The sequence below is a fragment of the Kogia breviceps genome, chromosome 8 (genome assembly GCF_026419965.1).
Source record: "Kogia breviceps isolate mKogBre1 chromosome 8, mKogBre1 haplotype 1, whole genome shotgun sequence".
NCBI classification, from domain to species: domain Eukaryota; kingdom Metazoa; phylum Chordata; class Mammalia; order Artiodactyla; family Physeteridae; genus Kogia; species Kogia breviceps.
Genome location: NC_081317.1, coordinates 475659 through 494733, shown reverse-complemented (window position 1 = coordinate 494733; position 19075 = coordinate 475659). Strand labels below are relative to the sequence as shown.

Sequence of the window (19075 nt, the reverse complement as noted above, 5' to 3'; positions counted from 1 at the left end):
AGAGGGAAAAGAGATTAAAAAACGAACAGTGTCCCAGAGACACTGGGACAATAACAAAAGGTCTAACATTTGCTTCTGTGAATTTCCAGAAGAGGAGAAAGAATACATGGCTGAAGGACCATTTGAAGAAATAAAGGCTGAAACCTTTCCAAATTTAGTTTAAAAAATATATATATATATACCTACAGATTCAAGAAGATGAGCAAACCCCAAACAAGATAAACCCAAAGAAATTCATGCCCAAGCACTCCAAAATCAAATTTCTAAACAGTAAAGACAAAGGAAAATCCTGAACACAGCCAGACAGAAATGATGCACTACCTAGTTGGGAACAATTTGAATGTCTGGATTTCTCATTAGAAGCAACAAAGACCAGAAGGAAGTGGTACAAAATGTTAAAAGTGCTGAAATAAAAGGACTGTCGAGCCAGAATTGCACATCCAGCAAAAAGTATCCTTCAGGACGAAGGTGAAGTAAAGACAGTCTTAGACGAAGGAAAATTAAGAGAACTTGTAGCCAGCAGACCTGCACTAAAAGGACTATTATTAAAGGAACGTCTTCAGACAGAAGGGAAACGATACCAGGAGGAAGCTTGGAACACTAGGATGAGAGAATAGTTTTAAAGGTTGTGTTTGACGGCTGAAAGCAAAAGTTCTAACACTGTGGAGGCGTTTCAACCTAAGTAGAGGCTCTGGGCGGGGCTCTGAGCGGGGTGGGCGGGGCTCCCAGGGCGCAGGCCCGGGTACGCACCTGTCGCAGTTCCACGCTGGAGGCTGCGCAGGATCTTCTCGCCCGAGAGGTGAATCAGCCGAGTCACAACCCGGGGGCAGAGAAAGAACGGAGACCTCAACCACACATTTTAAACCACGACGCCAAGCAAGTACCTTAGACCAGGGGTCCCCAGCCCCCGGACCAGTAGTGGTCCGCGGCCTGTTAGGAACCAGGCCGCACAGCAGGTGAGCGGTGGGCGAGCGCAAGTGAAGCTTCATCGGCCGCTCCCGTGCTCACATTACCGCCTGAACCATCCCCCCAAAACTCCCCGGTCCACGGAAAAATTGTCTTCCACGAAACCAGTCCCTGGTGCCAAAAAGGTTGGGGACCGCTGCCTCAGACCCACGGTGTCAAGACTGCGGCGGCTGTAAACCGCTCTGGGCAGTGGAAGGTGATGCGGCTGCTGTCCGGCCGCAGGCAGGTGCGGGGCACGTGGCCTGGGACCTTGCCCGGGACGGCGTCTCCTCTCATCCCCGGGCAGGAAACATGGGGCAGCACCGGGAAGCCACGACTGCCTGCAGGCAGGCCACGAGGGCCTTCCCCAGGGCCGAGGGTCATCATGTGCTGCTGAGTGCCTGGACCGCTGGACATGGGCTGGTATTACATGATATCCAGGAAGAATCACCTTTTAAATATAATAATGCTATTTTGGTTATATTCTAAATTTTTAGAGTTGTAGACTCAAGTATCTAAGGTTGGAATGTCAGAATACCTGTAATCGACTTTTAAGGGCTTTTGCATACGAGTAAAGTGAGTTAAAAGTTTTTTAGTTTGCTAAAGTTCGCAAGATGGGAGAAGATGTACTGTACGGGAAGCCTGCTTCTGTGGCTCTTGCATGCAGTACGGATCACTTTCGAAAAGAGAAGCTGCTGTCAGCTTCAGTAACCCTAAGTATCTCAGAGAGCAAGGTGAAAGCAGTGATGAGATGATTCCGACACCAGGCACTGCCTCTGCAAGCCTCAGCCGCCGGCTACTTCCTGGCCGTCTACAGCCGACATCTCTGGGCTGACTACGCAAAGAGCAGGCCCTGAGACCTCGTGCTACAGCAACCGGCGTCCCCAGCCCCTGCCGGCCAGTCCTCCACCTGCAAGCTAACTTGGAGACCCTCTCTTACCCCCAGGACTCTGGCGTCAAAGACCCATGGAAGATGCAAGTGAAACTGTCCAAATTTTAGGACGTGAGACAAGACGTAGTTTGAGCAGAGTGGTCCAAAACAGAAGCTGAAAAAGAAGTCTGGTTTATATACAACTAATCTAGCATCAAACTATTAACTGGAGCTAATTTTACAAACCACATTTTACTATGGAAAATTTCAAAGATACACGAAAGTAGAGAGAAGAGTACAGTGGACCCCTCCCTTCCCATCACCCAGCTCCACCCATCTTACTTCACACACATACCCCCAAAATTTTGAAGACAATCCCAAACATAGCATTTTATCCATTAATATTTGAAATCGTATCTCTAAAATATCACAATGATACAATTATCAAAATTACAAATTAACAATAGCTCTAAATGAAAGCTACTTTTTTTTTTTTTTTTCGGTACACGGGCCTCTCACTGTTGTGGCCTCTCCCGTTGCAGAGCAGAGGCTCCAGATGCGCAGGCTCAGCGGCCACGGCTCACGGGCCCAGCCGCTCCGCGGCACGTGGGATCTTCCCGGACCGGGGCACGAACCCGTGTCCCCCGCATCGGCACGCGGACTCTCAAACACTGCGCCACCGGGGAAGCCCAGCAGAAAATATTTTTAATACATACATCCAACAAAGGACTCATATAGAGAATATCTAAAGAACTCCTATTAATCAATAAGAAAATGAAAGATAACCTAAGAGAAAAATGGCCAAAAGACAATGCATTCCTATCGCAGTGGAGATGGAAGTCTCGGGTCCACGAGTTGTCAGGAAGATGGGCAACGGCCACAACAGGGCACAGGGCACAGAGGGGCCAAATGAAAATGATGGAAGATGGTACGGGCTGGGGAGCACGACTTCCTGTGACTGGTATGGCCTCTAAGCTTCATGGTCCATAAGCGGTGTGGCCTCTAAGTGGTGCAGCCTGTGAGCTGAGTGTCTGACTCATGAAGTCAGTGAGCACCTGAGTGGGACTGAGAATCAAACCGTTAAACTTTAAGTACAAACAACCACAAGCGGCAGGTGGCTCCATACTGGACTGTGCAGACTGGAGCCACCAGACAGTCTTACGAGGCTGATGACAGGATAAATCGGGACAGGCACGTGGAGAACCACCAGCAGCATCTCCCAGGCTAAACACACGTGCCCTCCATCACTCAGCAGTTCCAACAGGAACGTATCCATCCATGTGTGTGCAAGAGACACACGAACAGTTTGTTCACAGGAGAACAATGAACACTGGGCTTCCTGGTGGCGCAGTGGTTGAGAGTCCACCTGCCAGTGCAGGGGACATGGGTTCGAGAGCCCTGGTCCGGGAAGATCCCACATGCCGCAGAGAGGCTGGGCCCGTGAGCCACGGCCGCTGAGCCTGCGCTCTAGAGCCCGCGAGCCACAACTACTGAGCCTGCGTGCCACAACTACTGAAGCCCGTGCGCCTAGAGCCCGTGCTCCGCAACGAAAAGCACGCACACGGCAACAACGAGTAGCCCCCGCTCGCCGCGACTAGAGAAAGCCCGCGCACAGCAATGAGGAACCAACACAGCCAAAAATAAATAAATAAATAAATGTTTTTTTTAAAAAAAGAAAACAATGTACAACAGTGAGAATGGTGAGTATTGCCCACCCGGCAATTTGGAGGCCACAAAACCCAGTCTAAGGGGTCAGAGGTCAGGGGAGCAGGGGAGCGCTAGGGGCACAGGCTTACAACACGCATCACTGCTGATGGGAGCTGCAGGGGTGCCATCCAGGCTTTCTGTGTCTGGGTGCTGGTCTCACAGGTGAGCTTAGTTTATGAAAATTCATCAAATGTCCCCCTGGGGCTTTTACATTTTATAGGCAGATTATCCAACCATAAGCATTTAATGAAAATAAAAAATAACTTGCTATTAGTGAAGAAAGAGGTAAATACACAAACAGAACACAAAGATTCCTAAAAAGTAGCTCCAAGTAATGAAACACCCAGAACAGGCAGATCCACAGACAAAAGCAGGTTGGCAGTAGCCAGGGGTTGGGGAGTGACGGCTGATCTGTCTGGGGTTTCTTTACTGGGTGATGAAAACGTGCTGGAGTTACATAGGGGGGCTGATGCACAATTCTGTGAATATACTAAAAACCACTAAGTTGTATACTTGAAAAGGGTGAACTTTGGGACCTCCCTGGTGGTCCAGTGGTTAGGACTCTGTGCTTCCACTGCAGGGGGCACGGGTTCGATCTCTGGTCGGGGAACTAAGTTCCTGCATGCCGCATGGCACGGCCAAAAATAAAAATAAAAGGGTGAATTTTATGGTATGTTAATTATATCTCAAAAAAGTTGTTACTAAAAAAAAATCCACGTAGATGCAGAAACCTGATACCTAATGAAGATGGCACCAGAAAAAGCAACAGGGAAGTGAAAGATTGTTTCCTGAATGGTGTTGGGTAAATTACCACTAGATAGAGTAAGAAAAAAATAAATTCCTTACCTCGAATACAAGGCAAGAGGGAACCATGATGAAAGACAGACCTCCATGTGGAAAGTAAAACTGAAAAGCTGCCAGACAAGAACCCAGAGAATGTGTTGACGTCTGGGAAGAAGGAGGGAAAAAGTGAGATCCAGAACACAAACCGCAGGGTAACAACTGGTTTTCAGAAACGAACAAGGGTCTCTGTTCCCGGATGGGCCCCATGGGTATGTTTTTCCACAGATGGAAGCCGGGAGAAGGTATCTGAACATTCATACTGATGAGGGATCTCTATCTGGAGCATATAGAGAATTAATGCAAATCAACCAAATAAATTCAGGGAGCCCTGCAGAAAATGGGCGAAGAATATAAACAGACAATTCTTAAAGAGGAACCCAAACAGCTCTTGAACACACCAGGAGATGTTGAAACCTGCCAGCAACCCGTGAAACGCAGGTGAAGACAAGACAGACTTTCTAAGGAACATGGGAGCAAAAGGAGGGAGGTGACAAGACGTGAGCGCGCCTCTGGGGGCGCCAACAACGCCCCCCGCTGGACGTGCCGGGGAGCCATCCCGCTGCAGCACTCACAGGCACGCTGAGGTCACAGCCAGGAGAGGGGAAGAGGGCTGACTGCTGACCAAAGGCCAAAAGGAGCTCTCTCTGCAGCTGAGAACCGACAAGAAGACAAAGCAGACAGCAGAGAGGGGCAGGTGCGGACACCTCCTGGGGAGGAAAGCCTGGGCGATGGCTGGGGGACAGAGGGGACAGTAGAGGCCATAGCCTGTTAGCACAGCCCAGCACAGGGGAGAAGGGATGGCGCCGAGGTAGCCACTCTAGCGGTTACAAGAGGGGCGCGCAGCGTCCAGCCCAGCGGAGCTCCACGGACATGGATGCTGCAGGGTGGTGTGCAGAGCAGCCTGCAGGACGTTCAGGCGACAAGACGCCCGCCACTGCTTCACACCGAGAGCCAGAGCACAGGTGCAGGGTCCTCTGGGCCCAGGGCTTGCCTGCCGTCTGGAGTGGGACAGAGGGTCCCTTACCTGGTGGAGCTGAAGCAACCTGGTCACCTGCCTGGGCCTGGCTGAGCTTGTCCACAATCTCTTCGCGGACAGAAGGCAGCGGGGGGGGGGGGGGCTCCTCTTCGGCAGAGGCCCAGAGGCTGCTGCACGATCTGCTGGGAGGGGCTGGCGTGAGGCAAGGCCTCCGTTCCCACAGCAGCGCGCAGACCCGGACCTGTCTGCAGGCCTGGGGACAGCCCTCTGCCGGCCCCGCCCCCTGCCCCTCAGGCCGCGTCCTCATCACCTGCACCTGCCTGGCCCGTCACCTGTGCCCACCTGCCCAGGCAAGTGGCCGCGCGCCCGGAAGGCGAACTCCTGCCCAGCTCTGAGCGCACCCTCCCCCCACCCCGGAAGAGGCCGAGCCAGCGGCGGGGCTCCCCAGCTCCCCCGGTGAGTGGATCCAGAACAATCTTCCAGGAAGCCCCCCGAGCAGCGTAGCTTAGTTGAACTTCACGACCAAAGAGGTGACGCGTCCGCATCTGTAGTGTGCCTGTGTGTGACAGTCACCCTGGGGGTGAGTTCTGGCAGAGAAGCCTCGGTGAGTGCTTTCTTTCCCCAAGTCTAGGCCCTTCCTGAGAGCTCAGAGCAGTGCAGTCAGCGGGCGAAGCTGGGAACCCCCCCCCCGACTGGTCTTCTCCCGGGTTGGGGGCGGCGGGGGGAACAGCCGGTGAGCCGAGGGTGGGAGGTTGGCCCCGGGGGAGCAGCACCTGGCTCGCAGGGCCCCTGGGGCTGCAGCACATCGGCCTCTGGGCCCTCCCCGCGGCCACGCCGGCTCTCCTGAGACATGAGAGAAGCGGGGCCCCAGGAGCACTCCTAGGTGAGCGAGCGCCCCGGGAACGACTGTAAAACCCTCGGGGAGAGGCCACGTTTCAGGGACCGAAGGAGGCGGCGATCAGTGAGGATGCCAGCGATGTAGAAAGAAAGGGCTTTAAGGCAAGAAAGGCCCAGCTTGCTTTTATCTTGGCGACTCTGTCGTGTTTAAATAATGGTCAGAATTGTCAGAAACCGCAATACTCTTCATTAAGATGAAAAATAATGTAGAAGACAAAAGGATATGCCCTAAAATATCAGCAAGGCGGCAAGGGAAGATGACAGTACCTAAAATATCGGGAGAACCGGGGAGAATATCCAAGTGCAGTGTGAACGCTAACAGCGAGCGTCTGTTCAGCCTTGAGGGGCCGCCAGCCTGTGTGAGGGCTGGGCCTGCGGCCCACGCGGCTCCGGGCCCGGCTCCGACATCAAGCTCCCTCCTCAGCAGGGTCGACGGGGTGGAGCAGCTCAACCCGGCGGCCCCCAGAGAGGGGTGGCCAAGGGCAGGGCACACTGCCCCGGGTGCCCACAGGAGGGCCGCGGGGCCTGGGGGGCCGCCTCCGCTGGTGGAGCGGCGAGGGGCAGGCGCGCTCACGGAGCGACAGGCGATCAGAGCAGCTACTTGGGGCCAAACCCCAGACCCTCCTGGAAGGGAACCGCGGAGGCCCGGCCAGGAGCTGGCAAACGGGCACCCGTCTCCAGGAAGGCCCCCGAGACCTAACTGATGGGACAGGCGCACCCCACCCTGGCACGTCCACCGGCCATCGCCCTGAAGTAGGAAACTCGTTCCGTCGTCGCCTCTCAAAGCCCCGGGTCCTGAGGACCCACGCTTAGGGCGCCGAGCGCACTCACAGGGCTGAAGAGCCCCGTGGTCAGGCCCAGGCAGTCGCGCGGAGCCAGGAAGGTGACCCCCTGCAGCCGCACCACGATGACCTGGGGAGGGACAGGCCAAGCGCGTCTCCACTTGCTGAGCCCGCCTCGGCCTCGCGGGCGGGGAAGCCCCCGGTGTAGACAGCCCACCCTCCTCACGCAAGGTGTCAGTGCTAGGGGCGTATGGAAACTCTGCTTTGTTTTTACAAGCTTGCTCTAAGTGTAAAAGTACTGCCAGTCAAGAAGTTTAACGATAACAAAAAGAGCTCTCTGCGGGTGTGGTGGGAGATCTGAAGACCCCTTTGAGGTCATCAATACTAATTTTTACAGCAAAATATGTATTACGAAATTTTTAAAAAACCATCTTACTTCTTCCCACACCGCCCCCCCGAACTCCGCATCACCAGCACTCAGTCCTGCCAGTGAAGTTGATTCCACTATTGTGGACACGTCCTCGTGGCCACGGGACTCAGTAAACCAGTGGTGAGACACTCAGGGTGCTGGCCCCGTGCCCTCCCCCGAGATGGCCGCAGCTCCGCAGAGAAGCGACCCACCTGCGCCACCCTCACCAGGGTTTCAGGCTATTTCTTAAAAACTCCTTGAAAAGCCACAGCTGGAAGCCGGAGGATGGTGGATAGGACAGCAGTGCGGGCAGACACTGCTTTGCATGGCGCGGCGTGGCCCGTAACGACAGCCCCAGCTGGTCTGCTCTGGCCTGTCCTGAGACCTCGGAGCCTGGCTCTCCAAGCCCCCACTCCGGTCTCAAGCACCACAGCGCTCAGTACCCCGCTCTCCTAGGCCTACTGCAAGGCCACCTGGAGCCAGGATCACCCGCCCAGCAACCCCCGCCGAGCCCTGCCCCGCCACCGACGGAGCTCCACACGGCCAAGGACCCGGTGGGCAGCGTGTGGTTTCTCTCTTCTGGGAACTGGCTGGTGCTCGAGAGAAAAGATGACTTTTTCGGTCACAGAATCACCCCCACGCAGTGACCTCGGCCCCTTCTGGTTCGCAGCTCGGAATCCTGCCACCTCCTCTCCCCCAACTGCCACTTGCAGGCAACCACCAGCTCTTTTCTGAACTGATGGTTTTCCTTCATCAAAGTACCACATAAATGGAATCACACAAGGCTTGGGCCCTTCCACTGAGATTACGCACTTCAGAGTCATCATGCTGTTCATGTATCAGTAGTTTGGGCTGTTCACTGATGAGAACTAGTCTATGTTATGGATGCATCACAGTTTCTTTATCCATCTAGCAGGCGAAGGATATTTGGGGTGTTTCCAGTATTGGCAATTATAAATAAAACTAACGTAAATATCTCCATACAGGGTTTTGTGTGAACAGAGTTTTTGTTTCTCTTGCTAAGTATTGTGGAATTACTTACCAAAACCTCAGCTAAAGTTGGAGCGGGGACTGGCCTGTAGGGGGAGGTCTCATGCCTGTCACGCATGTCAATTACCCCAAACAGGAAGAGATTTCCGCCTACATCTTGGACAGGAAGGTGCCTCTACTTACCATCAGGCAGGAGGAAGGAAACAGCCCAGCCAGAGACAGCAGGGGCCCAGCCAATGGGAAGCCTCCATTGGACCCCCCGGCTCCTCCAATGGAAACTTGGTTATCACAGCCCTTCCCAACTCCCCCTTCTCCCTATAAAAGTAAGTTCCCCCTCCTTGTTCTCTGGATTTGGCTTTTGTCTGCCATAGTTTCCATATCCTGAATTGCAATTCCTCTGCTCTTCCTGAATAAACTCGCTTTCGCTGGTAAAATAACTGGCTACCATTTATTAAAGTTGATATATTTATATGGTGTCAGAAGTGGGATCTGAAGGAGGCGAACCCCAAGAGATGACGGGCCCGGGAATTGAGCGAGGTACCCACACTGTGAGCCCTTCATGCTCATCACTTTCCTGAGTCTCGTCTTGGATTCCAAACTCTGCTCTTTTTGCATTTTGAGTTCTCTGACTTTGTTTGGGATCTGAAATGGCTTTGTCCTTTCAGGGGAAAGGTTTCATCTTTTCTGGTTCAAGGCTTCATCCTTGGTGAGTACTCAGTTGTTTTCCGGAGTGTGCAATAGTGACATTCTTTTGGAACACACAGCTAACTGGAATCCAATAATTTGTTTTATTCCTTTTGGAATCTGGGCCAGGACTCTGGCAACTTTCTTGGGTTTCCAGGAGAACTCAGGGAAAGTTAGCTGATTCTAGAGCCAACAGTTTCAGCTCAGCGATGGTCGTTTCACTCATCTGCCAAGGTGGTTTCGGATAACCATGAGACTGCGATTACCTACCTGCTGTCTGCAGCAGCAAACCCCTCTTGCTGCAAGTGGTTAAATGCCTCTGGGGAAGCAGAGACCCAATGACATAAAACTAAAGAGCAAGCGCATTGGTTAGAGCAATATCACCGGACAACCCGCTGTCTTTTTGGTGTATTCAGCTGGATACCTGCAGGTCTGGCTCCTGGTTTAGAACCATCGTGCAAACTGGCCATCCCTCGCAGCCCCCAGGGAGCCCTGGAGCTGGGAGGAATCCAGCCTTTCCCGGCAGGACGTGCCCCCTCCCCACCCCTGCCTCCGATCAAAAATCTGATTTTTTTTTCTATGAATTTGTTCGTTTGTTTTTGAAGTGTAACTGACCTACAACAGGATGTGAGATCCTGGTGCACAACACAGTGATCTGATATTTCCATACATTACAAAATGATCTCCACTGTATGATTTCAAGTCATTGAAATTTATTACCTTTTGTTTTATGGCCCAGAATATAGTATGTCTTGTGAGTGTCCCATGTTCATGTGAAAAGAATGTGTTTCGCTGTTGTTGGGACCACTGTTCAATAAATGTTCACTTAATTAATTAATCAAGGTGGTTGATGGTGCTGTTTAGATTTTTCTACATCTTTGCAGACTCTCTGTCTACTTGTTCTGTCGATTACTGAGAGAAAAGTAAAGTCACCAAGTGTAAGCATGGATCCGTTTCTCCTTTCACCTCTGTAAGTTTCTGTTTCACTTTTGAGACTCCGCCATCAGGAGGATACACATTTGGGATTGTTGTATCTTCTTGACTAGTGCTGTTTCCTAACCCCTGGACACACTCTGCGGTCGGAAGTCTACTTTGCCTACATTAATGTAGCCCTTCAGTTTTCTTGTGAGTTTTCATGGTATAGCTTTTCACATTCTTTTATTTTTAATCTACCTAAGTCTTTATATTTAAAGTGGGTTTCAGGGGCTTCCCTGGTGGCGCAGTGGTTGGGAGTCCGCCTGCCGATGCAGGGGACACGGGTTTGTGCCCCGGTCCGGGAAGATCCCACGTGCCGCGGAGCAGCCGGGCCCGTGAGCCATGGCGGCTGAGCCTGCGCGTCCGGAGCCTGTGCTCTGCAACGGGAGAGGCCACAACAGTGAGAGGCCCACGTACAGCAAAAAACAAAAAAAAGTGGGTTTCATGAGGTCAGCGTATAGCTAGATGTTGGCATTTCCATCCAATCTGATCACCATTTAATTGGTACATTCAGTGTTATTATTGATGTGGCTAGGTTTAGGCCCCAATTTTCTGGGGAATGTTGCATTTTTTAGCAGGTTATCAAGCTGGCTGGGTTCAGACCACAAGTTCTGTCTTACTCCCCCCGACTCACCCTCCGTGGGGCTGGGTGCCAGTGTCTCTGATTTTGAGGCAATGCCTCGCGTGCTTGGCTCCTGCTGGCACAGGGGGCGGTCCCTCGGGGGTTAGTCTGAGACCTGGGCTGAGGCTGCATCTTAGCCCCGTTCTCACGCTCTGTGCCGTGCTGCTCTCCGTCTGCACTGACACTTGCAGGATCCACCCACACTCTCTCCCACACTGAGAAAGTCCGTGACTGGTTTGCCCCTGAGGCAAAGCAGTGAGACAGCAGAGGAAACCCAGGGAGCTCACCATTCCCGGGCTGCTTTTCCTGTTTCAATTCTCACCCACTTTTATTTTCAGACTCCTGGGTAACTGCTTCTCGTGTTCTGCTAGCGTTTTCGTTGTAATCAGCAGGAGAGAGAGGTTGTGGTGGCATCACTCTGCCACAGCAGAACTGGAATTCTATTTCATTTTTATTAAAAAGAAAATCTCAGTTTCCTTCTTCTTTTAAAGCCAGAATGAAGAAGCCTAATAAATTGCCATAGACAGCAGCTCACCTGTGCGGTGAGGCTCACTGCTGCTGCTGTGAGAGAGAACCCTGCTTTAACTTCCTACGCGAGGCCCTGAAAACAAGAACTCAAACAAGGTGAAAACTAGTGGACGGCCAGTCTCCTGGCCTGACTGTCCTCGGAAGTAAACCTGGCAAGTCCCCCTTCCTCTGAAGAGCCCTGCACGTCAGGAACACTGGGCATCTGGCTCAAGGTGTCCTCAGTGAGCTCTGCGACTCGATGACATTACTTCTGCCTTGGAGTCCTTTCTGCTTACTTCAAATCCTTTAAAAAGAGAAGGCTGTCCCCATATATATGGAGAAAACCATAATTCAAAAAGATACATACACCCCAGTGTTCATAGCAGCACTATTCACAATAGCCAAGACATGGAATAAACCTAAATGTCCATCAACAGATGAATGGAGGGCTTCCCTGGTGGCGCAGTGGTTGAGGGCCTGCCTGCCGATGCAGGGGACACGGGTTCGTGCCCCGGACCGGGAAGATCCCACATGCTGTGGAGCCTGTGCTCCACAATGGGAGAGGCCACAACAGTGAGAGGCCTGCGTAACGCAAAAACAAAACAAAACAAAACAAAAAAAACCCAGAAAAAACAGATGAATGGATAAAGAAGATGTGGCACATTTATACAATGGAATACTACTCAGCCATAAAAAAGAATGAAATTATGCCATTTGCAGCAACATGGATGGACCCAGAGATTATCACACTAAGTGAAGTAAGTCAGACAGAGGACGACAAACATCATATGATATCACTTACATGTGGAATCTTTTAAAAAATGATACAAATGAACTTATTTACAAAACAGAAATAGATTCACAGATAACAGACAGACATAGGCAACAAACTTATGGTTCCCAAAGGGGAAACGGGGGGAGCAATAAAGTAGGAGTTTGAGATCCACATGTACACACTCCTATGTATAAGATAGATAAAAACAACATCCCACCCTATAGCACAGGGAACACTACTCAATATTTTGTAATAACCTATAAGGGAAAAGAATGTGAAAAAGAAGAGATATATACTTATAACTGAATCACTTTGCTGCACACCTGAAACTAACACAACATTGTAAATCAACTAGACTTAAATTAAAACACACACACACACACACACACACACACACAAAAACCAAACTTCTGAGTTCAAAACAATAAAAAAAAAGAAAAAGAGACAGAGAGAGGTTGTCCCACAAGAGACCCACAACCACATCACAAGAAACAGGAGCCCAGAGCAGCACGGAGCAGCCACCTGCCAGGCGTCCAGCACAGAAACTGGAGGCTCCAGATTCCCTGTGAGGCCGGGGAGTCCAGCTCGGCCCCTCAGTATTTATGCGCCACTGGGCTGCTCTGTGGGGAGCGGGCGCCCTCTTCAGCTGGCTCACGGGGTGAGGGTCTATCTCGGACACGACCTCACGCCGTTTCCAGGCCATCTCTACAAGACCTGTATCGGCAGCATGTCCTCCACTTGCCAGCAAGCCAAGCTGCCAGGAGACCCCGGGAGAAGCACGAGAGGGACATCCCCACAAACCCCATCAGACAGCGATTCTCATGTGTTCCAGAATCAGGGAGAAAAGCATCTGTGTGCCTGTGTCTGTGAATATGTGTCTGTGTGTTTGGGGAGAGGGTGGAAAGAGAAGATGACAATTTAACATCTAATGCTAGAAACAGCTCAAATGGACTTGTTTACTTAGAAAAACAATGCCCTCAACCTCTCCAAGAAACTTGAAAAGCACAGGAGAGGCTGCTGCTGGGGTGTGCACAGGCCCGGTACACACCTGCAAGTATCTACAGATGTTCTCTGCAGTACCAGCCACCACAGGAAACAACTGTAACAACCTAAATGTCAGTCAACAACGGGTACATCAACGGGGAATGAGCAGACAACCGAACTAGAACAACACGCCCGCGTGGACGGACGTATGTCAAGAACCCCCCCAAAGCAAGGGAGCTGCAGAGCTGTATGGAGCGTGACGCCGCTTAGGAGCTAGTCATGAGCAATTATACCACATGTTGTAGAACACCAGAGAAGGTTCAGGGAAGCAGCTGCCTCTGAGGAAAGGGTAGGGGGAGCTGCATGGTACTGACCGCTTACAGCTCACCTGAGTTACAGGGCCATCACTGTCTCACCTGGCTGACAGCAGACGTGTCTGCTTCCTGCATTGTGCTTTGTGGTACACCTGAAGTATTTCGTAACAAATTTGTAAAAATTAAAACAATGAGGGGGTGGAATTGGAGGAAGGTGCCCAAAAGGTACAAACTTCCAGTTACGAGATAAACAAGCACCACACGTCTACACGGCTCACCTGCCCTGGCTGTGTAGCCGGGGCAGATGTGGATTTCCCTCTCACATACCTGGACTGCTGGGAACAGGAGAGGCCCAGATCTGAAGGACACAAGCAAATAAACAAAGACGAGGTGATACAGGGAACAAAAAAAAATCTTATCTTATTTCGTCCACAGAAAAAGTATTCAGAGAGAAAAAAAAGCTCTTGAAATAAAAAACATGATGACAGGAGAAGAAGGAACCTTCCTACACTGTTGGTGGGAATGTAAATGTGCAGCCACTATGGAGAACAGTATGGAGGTTCCTTAAAAAACTAAAAATAGACCCACCAGAAGATCCATCAATTCCACTCCTGGGCATATATCTGCAGAAAACTCTAATTTGAAAAGATACATGCACTCCAATGTTCACAGCAGCACTGTTCACAATAGCCAAGACATGGAAACAACCTGAGTGTCTATCGACAGAGGAATGGATAAAGAAGATGTGGTACATATATACAGTGGGATACTATTCAGCCCTAAAAAAGAATGAAATTTTGCCATTTGCAGCAACATGGATGGACCTAAAGATTATCATACTAAATGAACTAAGTCAGACAGAGAAAGACAAATATTATATGATATCACTTATATGTGGAATCTAAAAAGAGGATACAAATGAACTTATTTACAAAACAGAAATAGACTCACAGACGTAGAGAAGAAACTAATGTACCAAAGGGGAAAGGGGGAGAGGGATAAATTAGGAGTTTGGGATGAACAAATACACACTACTATATTTAAAATAGATAACCAACAAGGACCTACTGTATAGCACAGGTAACTACATTCAATATCCTGTAATAAACCATAATGGAAAAGAATCTGAAAAAGAATATATATATATTCTTTGCTGTACACTTTGCTGTACACCTGAAACAAACACAACATTGTAAATCAACTAGACTTCAATTTTTTAAAAAACATGACAGAAATTAAAAATTCAATGGAAGATTTGGAAAATAAAGTTGAAAAAACCTCCTGAGAAGTAACACAGAAAGATAAAGGGAGTGCAAAACAAAGACAATTCTAGATCTATAAGGTTTCAAAACTCTATCTCCCTTGGGCTTCCCCTGGTGGTGCAGTGGTTAGGAATCCGCCTGCCAATGCAGGGGACACGGGTTCGAGCCCTGGTCCAGGAAGAACCCACATGCCGCGGAGCAACTAAGCCCATGAGCCACAACTACTGAGCCTGTGCTCTAGAGCCCGTGCGCCACAACTGCTGAAGCCTGTGAGCCACAACTACTGAGCCTGTGTGCCACACTACTGAAGCCCGCGCACCTAGAGTCCATGCTCCGCAACAAGAGAAGCCACCGCAATGAGAAGCCTGCACACCGCAACGAAGAGTAGCCCCGGCTCGCCGCAACTAGAGAAGGCCCGGGCACAGCAATGAAGACCCAACGCAGCCAAAAATAAATTAATTAATTAAAAAAGAGAGAGAACACTGACTGTGGAATGGTGAGTGGGCAGACGGCTGGGGCCACCCATACACAGGATGCTGGCAGATGCCCCCCAAAGCTGAAGAAACCAGCCAAACAAGTAGCTATACTCCATTCCTCCCGGTACCCACATACCTCCTTCCAAGCAGCCAGGAACAGGATGGGTTTGGGGGAGTGGTGGGGGGGACTTGTTAATCCTTTCAAGTTTCTACGCAAGTGCCAAGAACTAAAGCAGCTTGCCTGATCCTTCAGAGCCAGGATCACACACAGCATCGATGCCAGAAAACCCAAGGAAATCAGTGCACTCAGAAAAGCATTTCAAAAGCAGCATGTTGCGTCAAGACAGAATAAGGAAGTGATTCAGAAAACTCAACCCTTTGAACTCAGCTCAGGAGGCAGATGGAAGCAGTGGGGGCTTCTGCTTCACAGTGAGGCGTCCAGGCCCTCCTGGCCCAGACTGCGTGCTTGGCTAAAGAGCACACCCACCAGGCAGCAGACGAGCACCCTCCTCCGAAGTGTGTCTCTCCCAGCTCAGCCACCCTCTGGGGGGCAGCCAGGGCTGTCCACAGGAAGGGTCACGGGGATGCCCCAGGCCTATTTGTACAGTCTCTGGTGGTTAGGCATCTCAGACTTTCCAGCTTTTCACTGTTGTTTAGTGCATCTAAATTTCTGGTTCAGAGATATAGGCCCTTGTAATGTGCCTATATATGTTCCACGGGTAAAAGGCCCTAAGTCAAAGCAAGCAGACTTCCTAAGGGGAAGCAGGAACCCCCAAGAGTGACCTTGGGGAAGAGGAGGGAGGGCCTCAGCCCTGACAGGGGGAAACAGGCCCCACACAGCACCCCCACGTGCAGCAGGCTTCAGGGAGTTGCTGCGGGGCAGATGTTAAAAGGGCCTTTCTCCTTGTCCAGAAGTGGCCATAACTGGGAATTTTAAGGCTCTGATTCCTCACTGGGCTCCTCAGGTTCCGCACCTCTGGGCCAGCGTCCTCCTCCTGCTCCATGGCTAAAAGTGAAACAAAACAAGAGAGACTGGCTCCAAGGGGGGCACACGTTCCACCACCCCACATGCTTCCGTGCAGAGCAGTGCCTCCCAGCCCTTCCCCAGCTGCCGGTCCACGTTAAGTTATGTTTCTACTGACAGGAAAACCCTGATGAAAAACTGTGTTCTCCATGGAGAGAAGCTCTTTTCACAAGCAATCAGAGCCCCTTCCCTCTCTGTAAACAGCCCTCGTGTGGCTGTCCAGGAACCTAGAACTGCAGCCAAGTCCCGGGCTCCTCTCCCAGCCAGTCAAGGGCAAGTGCGGGCGGCTGGGCAAAGGCCTAGTGCAGCAGGGATTTCCCCCGAAGTGCGGCTGAGCCCTGGAGGTGGCTGTGTTGGTCTGGGGGGTGGTGAACTTGAGGACCAGTGCTACAAACCTGGCCTCTGTGCTGCAGGGAGGAGCCCCGTTGAGGGCCTTCACCCTGTGGCTCCCAGGTCCCTTAGAAGGGCAACAGTAAGAGAGAGTTGTCTCTTCCGAAATCCCACCGGGGGAAGTCAGGGAGCAGCAGGCAGGTGCAGGGTCAGAGGTCCCTGCCAGCCCCGTGGGAAACCCTTTCTTCTCAGATGTCTCCTCAAGGGCCAGCAACGCCTTGACCCCAGCTCTGCGGCCCAGCCCTGACCAGGGCGGTCTCCCTACGCCTCCCAGGCTTCCAGGCGACAGAGCTCAAGGCCCCAGCACCTGCCTCATAACCAAACCGCCTTCAGCTGCTACACGTGCTCCACAGCGCAGGCGGCGGGAAGGAAGGAGACAGAGCGCCCGAGAACTGGGGGGCCGGGGGCGGCGCGGCTGGGGGCATCGAGGTTAGGAAGATGGTGGTTAGGGGGGCGTGGAGGTTCGGGCGCAGGACTGGAGAGCAGTGATAATGGGGCCGTCGGGTTGAGGGCAGTCAGGTTGGGGAGCGTCCAGCTGCAGGGGAGTCGGGTTGAGGGGCATCGGGCTTGGGGGCAGTCGGGGTGGGGGGCGTCGAGTTGAGGGCCGTTGGGTTGAGGTCAGTCGGGGTTGGGGGCCGTAGGGGTTGGGGGCAGTTGGGTGGAGGTGCGTCGCCGGCGACAGCCCTGTGGGGCAGTGTACGTCCCGGCGATGGCTGGGGGAGGGGATGGCTACCTCTGCTCAAAGAACCGGAACCCAAGGCCTGCCACTTCGGGGCGCTCGGCGGCGACTCACCGGGATCTCGCGCTCCCGACGCCCGCGCTCCCGTCCCTCCACCCTGACGCCCCGCCCCCGAAACCCGGCACTCCCGTCACTCCTCCCGAGGCCCCGCCCCTAACGTCCTCAGTCACGGCGTCGGGCACTGCACATCGAAGCTCCGCCCCCCACGGCCGCGCTCCTGACGCCCCGCCCGGACGCAGGATCTCCCCGAGCATTGGCCAGGCCCCCACAGGTCCCGCCCCCGCCGCAGGGCCAAGGCTGCACATTGGACGCATCTCAGCCAATCGGAGCTGCTCTTGCTCTGGCGCGGGGGACCAGCTGGTGTCGGAAGCTGACCTGGGCGCCGGAAGAGAAGCGCTGCGGTGCCAGGGGCCGCGTGGCTGTGTGCGGGCGTCGGAGAGCGTTCGCGTCGTTCGGGCCCCGGCATGGGCCTCCTGAGCGGGGCGGCTCGGGCCCTGGTGCGGGGCGCCGACCGAATGAGCAAGTGGACCAGCAAGCGGGGCCCGCGCACCTTCTACAAGAGCCGCGGCGCCAAGGGCATCGGCTTCCACGGCCGCGACGGCAGGTTCGTGCAGGTCAAGGAAATGGTCCCGGAGCTGGTGGTCCCCGACCTGGCCGGCTTCAAGCTCAAGCCGTACGTGAACTACCGCGCCCCGGAGGGCACAGACGCTCCCCTGACGGCCAAGCAGCTCTTTCTGGAGACAGCGGCACCTGCTATCGAGAAGGACTTCAAGGCCGGGACTTTCGACCCTGAGCGCCTGGACAAGTACGGCTTTGAGCCCACGCAGGAAGGCAAGCTCTTCCAGCTGTACCCCAAGAACTTCCCGCGCTAGGAGCAGTCGGTGGCGGCGGCGGCCGGGTGTGCCTGCGACTGAGCACTTCGACTTATCCTCCTCGCCGAGCCTAGTTCCCGGGTGGCGGGTGGGGAGGCGTCGCCCTCGTTTCGCTTCTATTAAAGACCTTGCCTACCCTACAGTGTTGTTCGGGGTAACTGATCATTTTGAAAAGGAAAGCGTGCCGTGTAACAGGCTAGGGCGTAGTGACCGAGGCGAAGTTCTGAGGTTCCAGCCAAACCAGGACCCCAACCAACAGGTTCTGGGAAGTAAGCAAGAACACGTGGCTTAGCTTGCAGGAGAAAGAGAATTCACAAAGCAGATCCAGCCACATGACAGCACTGGTTAATTCATCCCCCAAAATTCACCCCAGGGAACCACCAATGAGAATATTTATGGGTTCCAAAGCAGCTTATTTTGGGGAGTCAGGTGAGACGGCCCTCCTTAGGGTAAACCTCAAGATAAGACCACACAGGAAGTTGATGCCAAACTCGTATTTCCCTAGTAATCTAGTCTCCTTCCTCCTTGTGTTTTCCTGTTTCAGTATAATCCCTCAGATTCTAATTGTTTCATATTTAACTGACCCTTAAGTGAAATATCCTAAAATAAACTCTGGAGGAGGGTTCACCATCAACACATTCTGACCTGTACTGGCACAGTGTTGTACCATCAGATAATAAGAAAGCAAAGGATAGAGGTTTGTGTTTTTCTGACTCGGAACACCTATCTATTGTATTTATTAGTGGATGCTGAGGAGTTGACAAATTCCACAGTGGCCTATACTTCAACATCTGTTCCTTCCAGAGAGACGAGGAACTGATCTATGGGAGTCTGATCAGTCACAAACCCAGTTGTTTCTGGAGTTAAACCGTGTCCAGGTTTGGAAGCTACTTGGTTTCCTGAAGCCACGGTGAGGAAGTATGACTAATTCAGCATATGACAACGTATTTCAAGTTTATGACATGCTAAAAAAGCAACTCAGAACGTGTATACACTTCTTTTTGCTTATCTGCACAAGAGGCTATACAAGC

The 19075-nt window shown here is 52.3% G+C and overlaps 2 protein-coding genes across 2 annotated transcripts in view; one reads left to right on the top strand and one right to left on the bottom strand.

Moving 5' to 3' along the window:
* PNPLA7 (patatin like phospholipase domain containing 7) overlaps positions 1–9558 on the bottom strand; it is a 31486-nt gene extending 21928 nt beyond the window's left edge. The window contains 8 exon segments of the mRNA XM_067040130.1: positions 751–845; positions 1118–1286; positions 5391–5481; positions 5484–5521; positions 6116–6185; positions 7047–7151; positions 7643–7882; positions 9529–9558. Of these exon segments, the coding sequence (XP_066896231.1) occupies positions 751–845; positions 1118–1286; positions 5391–5481; positions 5484–5521; positions 6116–6185; positions 7047–7151; positions 7643–7882; positions 9529–9558 (838 nt within the window).
* Positions 9559–17520: 7962 nt separating this feature from the next.
* Positions 17521–18184, top strand: MRPL41 (mitochondrial ribosomal protein L41). Its single transcript, XM_059073221.2, has one exon. The coding sequence runs from the start codon at positions 17637–17639 to the stop codon at positions 18042–18044; it is 408 nt and encodes a 135-aa protein (XP_058929204.1). The 5' UTR covers positions 17521–17636; the 3' UTR covers positions 18045–18184.
* The last annotated feature ends 891 nt before the right edge of the window (positions 18185–19075 follow it).

Bases quoted from the DNA above. Each gene is read 5' to 3' on its own strand.
- MRPL41 (XM_059073221.2), top strand. From the start codon at position 17,637: ATGGGCCTCCTGAGCGGGGCGGCTCGGGCCCTGGTGCGGGGCGCCGAC.